Source organism: Peromyscus eremicus, chromosome 3, assembly GCF_949786415.1.
Source record: "Peromyscus eremicus chromosome 3, PerEre_H2_v1, whole genome shotgun sequence".
Classification (NCBI taxonomy): domain Eukaryota; kingdom Metazoa; phylum Chordata; class Mammalia; order Rodentia; family Cricetidae; genus Peromyscus; species Peromyscus eremicus.
Window position 1 is genome coordinate 8,489,647 of NC_081418.1, and position 14,360 is coordinate 8,504,006.

At 40.4% G+C, this 14,360-nt stretch overlaps 1 protein-coding gene across 1 annotated transcript in view; it reads right to left on the reverse strand.

Annotated features, from left to right (window-relative positions):
* Positions 1-2,432: 2,432 nt before the first annotated feature.
* Positions 2,433-14,360, reverse strand: part of Sema3e (semaphorin 3E) — a 246,612-nt gene continuing 234,684 nt past the window's right edge. Inside the window, exon 17 of the mRNA XM_059256475.1 lies at positions 2,433-3,962. Coding sequence (XP_059112458.1) covers positions 3,510-3,962 — 453 coding nt within the window. The 3' untranslated portion in view covers positions 2,433-3,509. The remainder of the gene's footprint in view (positions 3,963-14,360) is intronic.

Consider the following 14,360-nt stretch of genomic DNA (forward strand, 5'->3'; position numbering starts at 1 on the left):
TATAGACTCTGCCAAAGAGACAAGAGATACCACAAGACAACGACACTCCAGGATTGTGTTCTAGCTCAGAGCTAAGTCATTCTATGTATAATGAAAGCCAATATGTAAAGCTGTCCTCCCAAGACAATAAGATAACAAAATACCAGTTTATATTAATGCTGCTACAAGCAAAAGAGAGTTTATGGTGAATATAACATTTATATCTGATTCAAATCAGCAATTATTGGCCTGAAAAATGAGGAGTAGATTTAATAGGAACCGGTGACCCCTCTTCATCACAGTGTGACATTTACCTGGGACGTAAAGGATCTATATAGCATTAAGTACTCCATATGTTTGACAGGCCAAAGATACATTTCTAAAGACAACAGCTGTTGTTTCTCTCATGCTTAAGACTAACATTCAAACTGATCTGCTATACTGCACAAATTTTTACAAGTATTCATAATTACTATGAAGATTTACAAAGCTCTACACCCTACAGCAATTGCTAAATGCCCGGTAAAAGCGCCCGACTGATTTAGCCAATTGTGAAAAGGAAGACACTTAGTGTAATGTATAGTATAGATCACATACATTCTGTTCATTGAAACTCACAAAACCAATGTAGACTTTTAATCCTCTGCTCTGCATTTATTAGAATTATTTCTATTTTTCTTTCCTGTTGCAAAATTGAAAATTTCTCCTTGAAACATTCAGTATTTAGTGCAAAAGAAAAAAGGTAGCATTGCAGAACATTAGGCATGGAAATGACTCCCAAAGTCATGACATCTCCTTTAAGTGTGGGCCTCCTGATGTGTCTGGAGCTGTCGCTAAGTAGGTAGCATTATGTTGAGGGAGAGGGCAACTCATTTTATGGTACCCTGGGCTCTGGAGAAGCAGGAGACTGGCCATACAAAGGGCCCCTTTGAAACAAGGCTGGGAGGTTAGAATCCTAGGTCAGCTGTGTGCTTTGAGGACATGTGTTCTTGGTCAAGGTCATGTCTGGGTAGCTCAAGGTTAGCTCTTATCACCTTTGACAGAGTCATACAGATAAGGTGCCTGAGTTCAAGGTAGGCATGTCGCTGTTTCTTTCAATGGAATTCTTTTCAAAGGAGAGTCTTTTTGAATTCTAACCCCGGGGCCATCAAAAGGCTAGCAATGCTTATGGCAGGCTTTAGACTTTTAAAATCACTTAGCAGATTTGTATCCTGTTGGTTTGAACTTTGAAAGGGGCTAGTGATTTGTCTTAACACTACTCAGAGGTCTATGAGCCAGGGTGGTGAACAGAGAGAACCAGAGACAGTGCTACCTGTGTTGTCCTTGGAAACTGTGCTCTCTCTCTCTCTCTCTCTCTCTCTCTCTCTCTCTCTCTCTCTCTCTCTCTCTCTCTCTAGTTGTCTTAAGCTGCTACCATAAACAGGTATGGAGAAGCATGTATAATACATGAATATAGTCCATATAAACACACATTTATATATCATAGTGTTCTCCATAAGTTTGGAGCCAGGCCCTCAACATTTTGTCAGATCTCATTTTAATCGATATATTTTAAAACTATCTTTGGATTGAACTTATTTTCCCAGAACAACCTTTAGTCATTTAATTTAATTTTTTTCTGATTAATGTCTTATTTTAGTCACATAGTCTTCATGTGCATTTAATAATTGAATTGTTTAAAAAAGTGTTTGAATTCTTAGCTCACAATGTCATCATTTTCCTCTTTAACTGCCTACCAGCGCATTAAGATTAAAATGCACTTATGTATATCTGCTTTACTTCATTTTATTATTCAACATGGATCTAAGAGAAAATCTTCCCCTTGTCTTTAATTTTCTTAGTGGAAGAATTGTCTTAAAATTTTTTACATGTATTTGTCTGTCCCCTTGGAATATTCCAGACATACATGTTCCTTAGGAACTAGTGAGCTGTGTTTATAGTTTTAATTCCCCATCTCTCTCCACTTCCTTGTATTCCTGAAATACAGTATTTTAAAAAGCTTCCAAGTCAAGCTCTTTTTCAATTACTATTGGTGGACAACAATGACCCCCAGTGGATTCTGGGGGCAATAACATGTGAACTTTTCAGAGGAGGCAAATTTTCTCTTTACATTTTAGAAATTCTGTACTTTAAAAACCACTGTGGAATATTTGTGTGAGTAATACTCATCTTAGAGTGAAAAAGAAATCCATTAGAAGTTTTCAACACTTTATATTCTTAATTATATGGCATACTGAGACAGCAGACCTCAATATTTAAATGTAATGTCTGAACAGCTATTCTTGAATGCTTTTTTATGTACTTGCTTTACTCTTATTTACCTGAAAAGTCTCCTATTTTAGAAAGGTAACTCTGTAAAATACAAAGAAGAAAGATTTCAAGAAATAAACATTCTGAAAAATATAAATTTTGGTAATATTTATAAGACAAAGATAATGATTCTCTGAAGATTTCAGTAGTTAAATGAATCAAGAAGCAATTTTTGTTCATAGAAAATGAGAGGAAAATGCTTCGACAGTTCCTTTACAGGAAAGCGCACTTCCAGTATTTCGGGTCTCAGGGAAGGGTTGGCAACAAGCGAGCCTTTTACGATTTAAAAGCTCGAATGCTGCTAATATCTTCACTGTATTGTGAAGTCATGAACTATCTACAAGCATACTATTTCCATATTAAACCATTGTATAAGCATTATGGTTTTTCTTGCTTAGTTGAGTTTTCTGAAGATGAACTAGATGTATCTGCTCGTACAATTTTTCAATTCTTTGCGGGGCGACTGCAAAAACAGCTCTATAAGCGACTATGCCTTCTTCTACCACAAGAGGGCAGCACAGACCTTTTGATTAGAATTCTACTTTCATGGTTGACATTATTTGAAATACCTTTCTGAGAGATTATCTTCCTTCCACACTGGAGTGAAAATTAAGGGCTATGTCTTGTTTATAAAACAGAAGTATTTAATACAGTTTAGTGAATGTCTCATGGAAGGAACAAGTTTCAGAACTGCGGGCCGCAGGTTGCTTTTACGGTTGGTTTATAGCAATCACAACACAACTACTCAAAACACATGACTTAAAAAAACCCGCCACAGAACAGGAAGTTCACAGGAGAATCCTAAAGTGTCTGATATTCTGAACATTCACCTTAGGGTTACAAGGAAAACTCCAGAAAGATTAAAGCTGACTTAGTTTTACATTTTTTTGATTATGAAAATCTATAACTTTTTCTTTAATATTATAATTATATTAAATATTCCAATGGTGAAATAATTTCCCTGAAAAGCAGCTCAAACTCAAAATTACAGCCACGATCATGTGTTGATAAATACAAAGTGAAGCCTTTGAAGCAATACACTCGCTTAGGTACTGGTACTGTGCGCGGTTTGTACAGGAGGATGAGGATGCAGAATAACTTAAAACAGCTTCCCGCCTCTGAAGCACGGGAAAGGCGTCCCTGCTGTCCGTCTGTCCCATACGTCTCTTCCCTTTGAAGGTCTCCGGGCTCGGCCCCTCGGCAGCCGGCAGGGGGCGCCCTCAGGAGTCCAGCGTGTGCCTGGGCAGGCGGAAGTGCTCGGGTTTGGAGCGGAGCCCCTTTTCCTGCGGGTTGGCGTACTTCCACTTGGAGGGAGACATTTTGAGCTTTTTCCTCTTCTTATCTGTGCACCACACCTTTTCGCAGTATTCTTCCACTCTCTGGAAGTTGCTGTAGCCAATCAGCTGCAAGAACTCCTTGTACCAGGGTTTCGTGCCCTGCGGCAGACTGCTTAAGGGGGGGCAGGGCATCTTGTGATGCCTTTCCTCCTCGTGGTCCTTGTGAAACATCCCCTCCACTTTCTGCTCTTCCACTACCTCCAGCGTGATTTTACGCACAGTGTGGACAAAGCTATGCTCTACTGTCTGGCAAAAATAGGTGCCCGCATCTGATTTGCGCACTCTGAGGAAGAGTAAACCCAGGTCCATCTTCACCACTCTGTCGTCTGTCTTCACCTGAAAAACACAAAAACAGACAAGTAAATAAACAGGTGGCAACGGAGTATTGTGTAGTTCAGAAAACATCAGCCTGTGTCCCTTTCATTACTTATTTCTTTTTCTCCTTCATGATCACACCACGCGATTAGGACGGTCTGCAAATGTGCTAAGTAATTAAATGAGTCCCGTGTACGTGTCCTGCCCCTATTTACATCGGAAGCTACATTTATCAGTGACATTGAGGTTATTTCTCACCAATACAATAAAGAACTATGCGCATGCGCATGAGAGAGCGTTCACCTTAATGAATCTGAGAGAAACAATCCACATCAGTATAGCAGTGGACATTACAGTGGAGTGAAAATTTGACCTTTTTTTTTTTTTTTGACATGTCAGCCAATAACACCTCCCAGGTTCCTCCGTGGGGTTCTACACTCCCATCATAGTGACTGAATACTCAGAAGGGCTCTCTGTCTAAATGCTGGGATTCTGTCATTGTCTCTTCTAAACGGCCTTAATCAAGCAGTTCAGTGAGCAACACGGCATTCCTATAAGACTGTTTATTAACAACTATTAAAAGCGCTGGGCGCTGGTGGTGCACGCCTTTAATCCCAGCACTCGGGAGGCAGAGCCAGGCGGATCTCTGTGAGTTCGAGGCCAGCCTGGGCTACCAAGTGAGTTCCAGGAGAGGCGCAAAGCTACACAGAGAAACCCTGTCTCGAAAAACCAAAAAAAAAACAAAACAAAAAAACAACTATTAAAAGCAAACAAACAAAATCCAAATTCCATTAAAGGAATCTGTAGTTTAGGGTAAGTTTTAAGATATGCTTAATGACCAAATAACTCCTTTTTATGCATTGGACATATTTAATTATGCATGTTATTTCTATAAATAGATACATACATAATTCAGAAAAGAAAGTCACAGGAAGGATTTCAATGAGTAGCTCATACTTGGTCGTCAATACCTGTATTTAATGAGTATTTTATTTGATATTGGATAGAACTAGCTTCAAATACTGGCATGGCTATTAAGTCAGTGACTGAAGGCCTTTATGTTTATTTTCTGCCTTACTTTCCTTCCTAAAAGTGGGAATAATCCAGTGACTTGAGACTGCTGTGAAGGTTGTATGGAGTTACATGGTCTCTGTTCTGTACCAGGCTGTCCACAGTTAACTCTGCCTTACATGTGTGGATGCTCCCAGGTAAGACAAACATATGTGTTCCTCTGATGTCCGTGATTTTATGATAATGGTAGATGGACAGTTCAGAGCATACCAGAAGACTTCCCCGTGATAACACCAGCTCAAAGTTGTTTCACCTTTGTTGATTCAAACAAGTTGCAGAGGCTACAACCACTGTAATGGTGACCATTTGTAGCCTAGTACAAGGTCCTAGCAGGGCTACTGGCCTCTGTTCTTCCCAGCCTTGACCAGAGTGGCATGGCAGAAGAGCATGTGGATGACTCCAGAGTGGAAACTGGGTCACTCATGCAAGAACAACATGGTGTTGGTACTTTAATCAGAATTTACACCCTGCGTACTTATGGAAATTTTAAGTTCTGAGGCTTCCAATTGGCAGTTTTTTCTAGTCATGTGTAGCAAATGAGAAGCTTCAGAGAGAAGCAGTTGAGACAAAAAAGGCTCCATATACTTTTCATCCCTGACTCTCTTCATTAGGCAGGACTGGGCTCTGGTGGGGAGGATGTAGCTGCCATTAACCCAAGGACTCCTGTGAGGCATGAGAAGACGTTCTAGCCAAAGGCGTCTTCTCTGCCTATGAATAGACTTGTTATCGTGACAGCTAGTGAGGAGAACATTCTCCGCACTGCCCCTGCCTACTGACACATTTTATATACAATTGAGACAGGGGGTTAATATCTAGAACATATTTTTAAAACTATAGAAAATAAATACCAAACATCCAACAAAGAGCCGATGAACTCTGAAGGGACTTAGTCGTGCTACTCCAATGCTAGACATGGATACAGCCTCGGTTCAGCTGTGAGTCTTCCCTCCAATGCACATCTGTTTCAGCCTGTGACTGTGGTACCCCTTGATGATACCAACCCAAAGGCAGCCTCCGTAGTTTTTAGTGTGAGTGTGTGTGTGTGTGTGTGTGTGTGTGTGTGTGTGTGCGTGTGTGTGCTATTATCCTGCCCTGATTGTCTTCAGTTCTTTTTCTGTCTTTGTCAGATGTCAGATGAGTATTTCCATGTACTTATGACCTTTCTATTTCTTTGTATCAGCCAGATTCCCTAAAATGGTACACATTATACATAGATATTCCATTGTCTTTATGTTAATTTAATTAATGCTAAGATTTATATTATTCTTTAACAACTTTGATTCACTAATTTTCCATTCAAGCAGCCCCCTCCATTTGCTATCTTTCCCAGTTCTGATAATTACATAACTATTCATACTCCTACCCTCTACTGATGAATATTTATATCTGTCTACATATCCATCATCCATCTATCTATCTATCTGTCTATCTGTCTGTCTATCTATCTATCTATCTATCTATCTATCTATCTATCTATCTATCTATCTATCTTTATCCATTGGTCTATCATCTATTTGTCGAACGATTGATCAGTCTATCATCTATCTGTCTACCCTCATAGACAACTCACCACAAACCCTCCTCAGCATCATTTCTTCAGTGGTAACCCTGACAACCATGCTTTGCCCTCACTGTTTTTGTTGCTGTGTTACCCCACACTTATCTCTCTGAGACAGACTTCCCCAAGTCTCCTTTCTCTCCATCCCTTCATCGGGTTCTCCTTGACAGCATTTTGAGACTCCTGCTCTCTTCAATGTCTAGGAGGATTTTCTAGGTCCTGTAACATCCCCTTCTGACAGACAGATGGAATTGCATACACCAGGCCTCCACCTTGTCCTGTAGCACAACATCTCTCCTTTTTTTCCATCATTTTATCTTCATCTCCTCTCTACACTTGAACACATGCAACGTTCTGTGCACATACATGGCAGTAATTTCCTTTGGCCTTCCTTCCTTCCTCCCTCCCTTCCTTCCTTCCTTCCTTCCTTCCTTCCTTCCTTCCTTCCTTCCTTCCTTCCTTCCTTCAAACCATGCACCCACAGACACCTACAGTGAGCATCATCTGCTGTCTTCCTACTGTCTCCCATGAAAGCGAATGACACATGAGGAAATACAAAATTGTCTAGCATCTATTCTGTTACTTATGAAAAATAAAGTGAAATCTAACTAGGGGTTACTTTTGTTCAATGGAACTAGGGGTGTACTTTTGTTTAATTTTTGATATATGATATTATAAAGTAGTATTTCGTTCATAATCAGAAAATCAAGTTTGAGAAGCACTACATTATAGGCATGTGAAATCCAGAATCCAAAATGAATGAAATGAAATGAATGAATGAATGAATGAAATTCAGAATGTCACAGAAACATGACAGTTACCATGGGAATTGTTCTACATCAGTTATTTGCATAACAGTAACAATTCTAGTCTCATAATTTCGTTTGCCCTTCCTGGTTACAGTGAATTCACATTTTATCCTCAGAAATAAGGGTCATTCTAAGTCCCAGTATCCATTATGTAGACTAGAGGGCCTTAAAAATTGAATTTGCCTTCTATGGATGATGGACACCTAAAACTAAAAATGACTTAAAAACTTATATTTGCATTCTTTCCAGGATTTAATCCTTCTACTTTAGTTATGTTGGGTACATCCAGCATCAAATCTTGATCACAGGATTATTTTCTACAACTGTGCCTTTTGTCTGCAGTCCATATTTTTGTGGTCAAGAAGATGGTACATAGTACATCACTCTATCAAATGCTCTCCTGGGTAATCTATATAGACACAGAATTCTTACTGAAATTGGTTTTACTATTCTTCACCATAAGGATTGATTCAGGATGTGCCATAATATCAAATAAAGAAGCAGTTGAACCGAGAACTGTGCACATCTGGGAGCTGGTCAGGAGGAAGCTGTGGCTCCCATGTGTACTAGACACACGATCCCATGCTTTGCACTGGAAAGGGACAGACATGGGCCTTGAATTGGTTTGATGCAGAATACATCTAGCAACAAAATCAATTTAGTCAAAAATCAAGACAGTCTATTATTTTATCTCACCTGTGTTTGATATAAACAGTGATTGACTAACAAAAAATATATCTGAAAAGATAAAAGTAAATATTTCTTTACTAAATCATGTTCTAATATAACCTGTTGTATGACAGAGATGGTTGCTAACTAGAGAGTGAACTGCTTATTGTCATCTCTGGGGAAGTTTAGCACTACACAGGGAACAGATGTGAAAAAGGAAAGTTTTTGTCTAACATAAGAAGACACTGAAAGTCATCAGGATTAAGAATTCGAATTTGCGGGGGGTGGTGGCACATGCCTTTAATCCTAGCACTTGGGAGGCAGAGCCAGGTGGATCTCTGTGAGTTCGAGGCCAGCCTGGGCTACAGAGTGAGTTCCAGGAAAGGCGCAAAGCTACACAGAGAAACCCTGTCTCGAAAAGCCGGAATAAAAAAAAAAGCATTTGAATTTGAATTTGAATTTGAGTGACCAACATAAAGCATCCGGGACCGGCAAAGCAGCTCAGGGAATAAAACTGCTTACCATCCGAGATCGGTGGCCTTGGTGTGAGTGCTGCCACCCAAGGTAGAAGGAGAGAAAAGACTCTCAAAATTGTCTTCTGACCACCACATACATGGTCTCACTCACACAAAGACATCATACACCATGCAATGTGGACATGCACACACACACACACACACACACACACACACACACACACACACACACATACATGGGAATGTGATGATAATTGTTGTGGGATATTTGTACACTGAGTGAAGATACATTACTCTGACAGGATTAATAAACAGCTGAACATCCAATAGCTAGGCAGGAGGTATAGGCAGGACTTCCAGGCAGAGAAAAGGAAGTAGGAGATGAATCTAGGTTCAGAAGATATGCCAAGGAGACATGGAGGGAGTTGCCAGCCAAATGTGGAAGATAGCATGAGCAGTACAGAGAGATGAGGTAACGAGCCATGTGACAGAACGTAGATTAAAATAAATGGGTTAATTTAAGTTATAAGAGCTAGTGGGACAAGCCTAAGCTATGGCTGAGCATTCATAATTAATAAGAGGTCTCCATGTTATTGTGAGCTTGCAGTTCAAGGAAAAACTCTAACTACAGATAATGATGGTAACAAATGATTTTAAAACCTCAACATATGAAGAGGAAATTCGAGACATCTGTATTAGAATAGATTGCTATCTAGAATGTGCAAATAAGCCAAGTCTACATAAGGAAAATAATAAGAAAATTCACAGAAACAGGCAATTCAAAGGAGAAACTCAAGTGTTTAGTAAGTACTCAAGTTCACATTTAACCTTACTTGGGATTTTAGAAATGCACATTTTGGGCTGGGTGTGGGACCGGCCTTTAATCCCAGCTCTCAGGAGGCATCTGCAGGAGGGTCTCCGAGTTCATGGCCAGCCTGGTCTACAGAATGAGTTCCAGGAAGCCAGGACTACACAAAGAAACCCTGTCTCAAAAAAGCATAAAATGAAGTAAACAAAGAGAAATAATTGCACATTTTAAAGATATTATATTATGTCATAAGAGAGAGAAATATTAGAGAAACAGATCATTTCAAGTATTGGTGAGATTGTGGAATCAGGAACCCTCAGTGCTCCAGAGTGCATGTGGTACAGGAACTCTGAGAGCAAGCTTTCAATAGTCACAGAAATGAACAATGCTGACAGCCTGTCATGCAGAAGCTCACACTTGGGTCTATTGGGGTTATTTGCAGAAGTGACTGTTATTATATAAATAGAAGCTACAATGGCTGGGCACTTACAAGATGTTAACTCTCCACCAGGATGAGAGATCCATCATATCAAGGATACAGTATAAATCATGGTGCAGAGTTTTCAAAGAAATAAGAATAAGACATATGCATCGATAGTTTTACTTTTAGAGTCCTTCATCCCCAAGATATCAAATAGCTGTTTATAATGCAAATGCAGAATTACACTCCTCCCAATCATTTCAATAGATACATTGGGAAGAAGGTAAGAGTGTGGAGAAAGGTGGTCCAGGAACTAAAACCAAACAAAGAAATTTTGCAGAAAATCACAGCAATCTGTCAATAGTTAAGCAGGATTAACTAAATTATCTAACTGAAGAGAAAATCAAGAATCAAAAGCAACAAAATAAAACAAGAGAGACAAGGAAAAAGAACTCTATGGTTTCTTTTTTGTAATCAGTAGTTTGCTTTGGCAAACAAATGAACGAAATTGGTTTCTGAGCTCTGTTCAGACCCCAGCATACATAAGCATAGGAACACAGGCACTTGGACACCCTGATCAAAGTAAGTCTTAAAGGGATGTCATTAACTGTCCAGAGACAAGACTATCAGAACAGAGGAAAACTAAGAGGAGAGAGGTGAAAGTTCACACATAGAAATGCTCGCTCGAAAAACCAAAAAAAAAAAAAAAAGCTCAGCCCCGGGAACTGTCCATCTGTCCTAGAAGTGCACTTAACACTGGGATTCCTAAGGGCCAAAGGAACAAGGAACATATGAGCAGTTCTAAGGTTCAGAATGTCTTTAAATACTTTGAGAATTACTCTTCTGGCAATTCTATCCTCCCTGGTATTGAGTCCTGTGGAGATCTTCCCTTCCCCATATCTCATGAAATGAGAGACGTCAGAAAATGGTGAAGAAAAACACATAGAGCCATTATTTCAATGCAGGTGAAGGTGAAATGCCCAAGTGCAGCCCAACAGAAGCAGTGCTGTGGAGCTCAAACTACATGCTCACATGTACAGCTCTCTGCAGGCTTATCTCCACACAGGTTTACTTTTCTAGACCATGTGAGCCATATTCTTGAATAGAGTGGTCAGAAAATGAAGGGAATTGGTACACTTTGCTGTTCACATGTCTGCAGAGGGCTTGCAGCATGGCCATGCTTTACTAGTCACATGTGTCTGCAGAGGGCACACTGCATGGCCATGCTTTGCTATTCACATATCTGCAGAGGACGCACTGCATGGCTATGCTTTCCTGTTCACATGTCTCCAGAGGATGCACTGCATGGTCATGCTTTCCTGTTCACATGTCTCCAGAGGGCCTGCTGCACAGCCATGCTTTGCTGTTCACATATCTGCAGAGGACGCACTGCATGGCCATGCTTTGCTGTTCACATATCTGCAGAGAACGCACTGCATGGCCATGCTTTGCTGTTCACATATCTGCAGAGGGCCTGCTGCACGGCCATGCTTTGCTGTTCACATGTGTCTCCAGAGGGCCTGCTGCACGGCCATGCTTTACTAGTCACATGTGTCTGCAGAGGGTGCACTGCACGGCCATGCTTTGCTGTTCACATGTGTCTGCAGAGGGCCTGCTGCACGGCCATGCTTTGCTGTTCACATGTGTCTCCAGAGGGCCTGCTGCATGGCCATGCTTTACTAGTCACATGTGTCTGCAGAGGGCGCACTGCACGGCCATGCTTTGCTGTTCACATGTGTCTCCAGAGGGCCTGCTGCATGGCCATGCTTTACTAGTCACATGTGTCTTCAGAGGGCCTGCTGCACGGCCATGCTTTGCTGTTCACATGTGTCTCCAGAGGGCCTGCTGCACGGCCATGCTTTGCTGTTCACACGTCTCCAGAGGGCCTGCTGAACGGCCATGCTTTGCTATTCACATATCTGCAGAGGACGCACTGCATGGCCATGCTTTCCTGTTCACATGTCTGCAGAGGGCACACTACATGGCCATGCTTTGCTATTCACATATCTGCAGAGGGCCTGCTGCATGGCCTTGCTTTGCTGTTCACATGTGTCTGCAGAGGGCCTGCAGCATGGCCATGCTTTCCTGTTCACATGTCTGCAGAGGGTGCACTACATGGCCATGCTTTGCTATTCACATATCTGCAGAGGGCCTGCAGCATGGCCATGCTTTCCTGTTCACATGTGTCTGCAGAGGGCCTGCTGCACGGGCATGTTAGCTGGTTTCATTAAATCCTGAAACATGCTGATCTGAGGGAGAAAACACACATATGTCCCTGCTTCCATAGATACAGGATGATATAGTTCATACCCAAGGATTCTCAGTGTTATCGTGGAAAATTAACGGAAAAGAGATTCCATCCAAAGCTCTGGGATGAATTTTACTTCTAGAATTCTCATTTCTATTCTTAAGAGAATCCATTCTCTATTCATAGAATGGGAACTATGTGGAGTCTTTTACCCTTTCATCAAAGTAAGCAAGCTAAACGACTAATTATGTCTGAACCAGAAAAGAGTTGGGACATTTGATATTATGAAGTTTTCTTTTTTCATTGAAATAAGTTCCCAATGTTTACTGACTGCAAACATTATTAGTTTTAAAGTGATGAATATTTTTAATAGGCTAAAAAGGAAACACCAAAATTACTAAACAAATGTTTCAAATGAGGCAATAGTTCCTGCACTTTGTGTTGTGAAAACAAGAAAAACCAAGAACCCTGATGTGGAAACAAACCCTACACGTTCCATGCATTTGTGTAAAGACAGAAGTACAGGCTTCTGGGTGCCATCGATCCCGGATATTTCTTGTCCTTGGTTAGCACTGATAAAGGTCAGAAGAATGGGTCACTTAGCAAACAAGATGGCAGACAAAAAATGGAGTCTTACTCTGTAACTGTTTCTCCTTTCAATGACATAGCTTCCATATCAAAGGTGGAACTTGTGTCCCTGTCCTCACGGGAGCAGCCATCTTTACAGGTCTTGTGCACAGTGTCCCTGTCCTCACGGGAGCAGCCATCTTTACAGGTCTTGTGTACAGTGTTCCTGTCCTCACGGGAGCAGCCATCTTTACAGGTCTGGCTGTGTAGTGTTCCTGTCCTCACGGGAGCAGCCATCTTTCAAGAGTTCATCCAATACAGGAGCAATGAACTCTTCACACAGGTGGAAGGAGCAGCTGACTGCTGGTAAGCAGGACTATTACATTTCTCAGTGGGACTGAAGTGACCTGATGAATTTGTATGGCTTAGTGGCTGTGCTTTTGGGATGATATTAAAACAATATTGGGAGTAAGGTGCAATTCTAGATTGGAGATGATATAATTTTGTGCTTTCTCTTGAAATTTACACAATAAAGACACATTTGTGCATTATTTAAAATTGACACAATGTTCACAATTAGCTATATTGAAGTCAGACTATTTCCAAAACATACTAACATGTATTTCCCTTTAAACTGAAAATTCACAATGGTAAGATCAATAAGAAGAGCAGGGGAATGCTTCCTCTATGGTCACCAACAGAGAAATTATATGAAATGTTGCATTGATCTTATGGACCAGGTGTTTGCTCTTCTGCTACATACTAAACTGGGATGAGAATGATGGGTTTATGTAGTTGGTCTTCAGAATGCCTCCAAACTTCCCCCAATAAATTTATGACAGTTCAACTCACTACTGAAAGCCAATCTCCTTACAGTATCATTCAGACATTTTATGAGTAAAGAGCAAAATCCACAAGATGGCACTTCAAACAAGTTGTTCACACTGTTGCTTAGTTCTAGTAAGAATCCATTATGATGATGTTGTAGGGTTCACCAGACAGTGAGGAGATGTTTTTTTCTAATAGGTCTTTTTCTTCAAAATACAAGGGTACCTTTCACAATGATACTTGTTGGGTAAGGTTTCAGTATATCAGAGTTTTCATCAAGCCTTTAAATCTAGAACATTTTTTTTTCCGTAAAGAGCTATGTAGTCAATACTTTGTTCCTTATGAATTATGGTCTCTGCTGTCACTATTCCTGAATTAATGAACATATAAATCTTAGTGAATAATGTATGTTAAAATATCCCCCATTTACTGAGTTCTAAAATATAATGTTTATGCATTTCAGAGAAAGACAATATTTCAATTGTACAGGTAAATATTTTAACAAGAAATACTTTTTTCCCTAATAATGTTAGGACTGAAAATTTGCAGTTATTTGGGGGCCTTATACATTCAAGTATGTAAAATTGTAGGAATTAGAAATCAATAAACTAGGGAATAGTGGTGATTTGGATTTCCTTATAGAAGTGTTGTTTTCAACCAGAAGAAAATAACAATTTACGTCCTTTTCAAGTTTGGTCTGTTGTTTTAAACAAAAATGGTATGCAAAAACATATGTGTCCACCAAATTTAATCAATGACAGCAGACCATTGGAACAGCTAGCCTTCATCTGTGGATGAAATCACACTATCCACTTAAATCAACTATTGTCCGTCCCCCATTCAGAGGAAGAGACATCTTTGTTTCTGTCTTTTTGGTTGGGATCTAGCCTTAATGGCAGAGCCATCTCACCAGCCCAGTCTTTGCCTGTTTTGGAACCCAGCTTGTCTCTTTTCTCTGGGATCA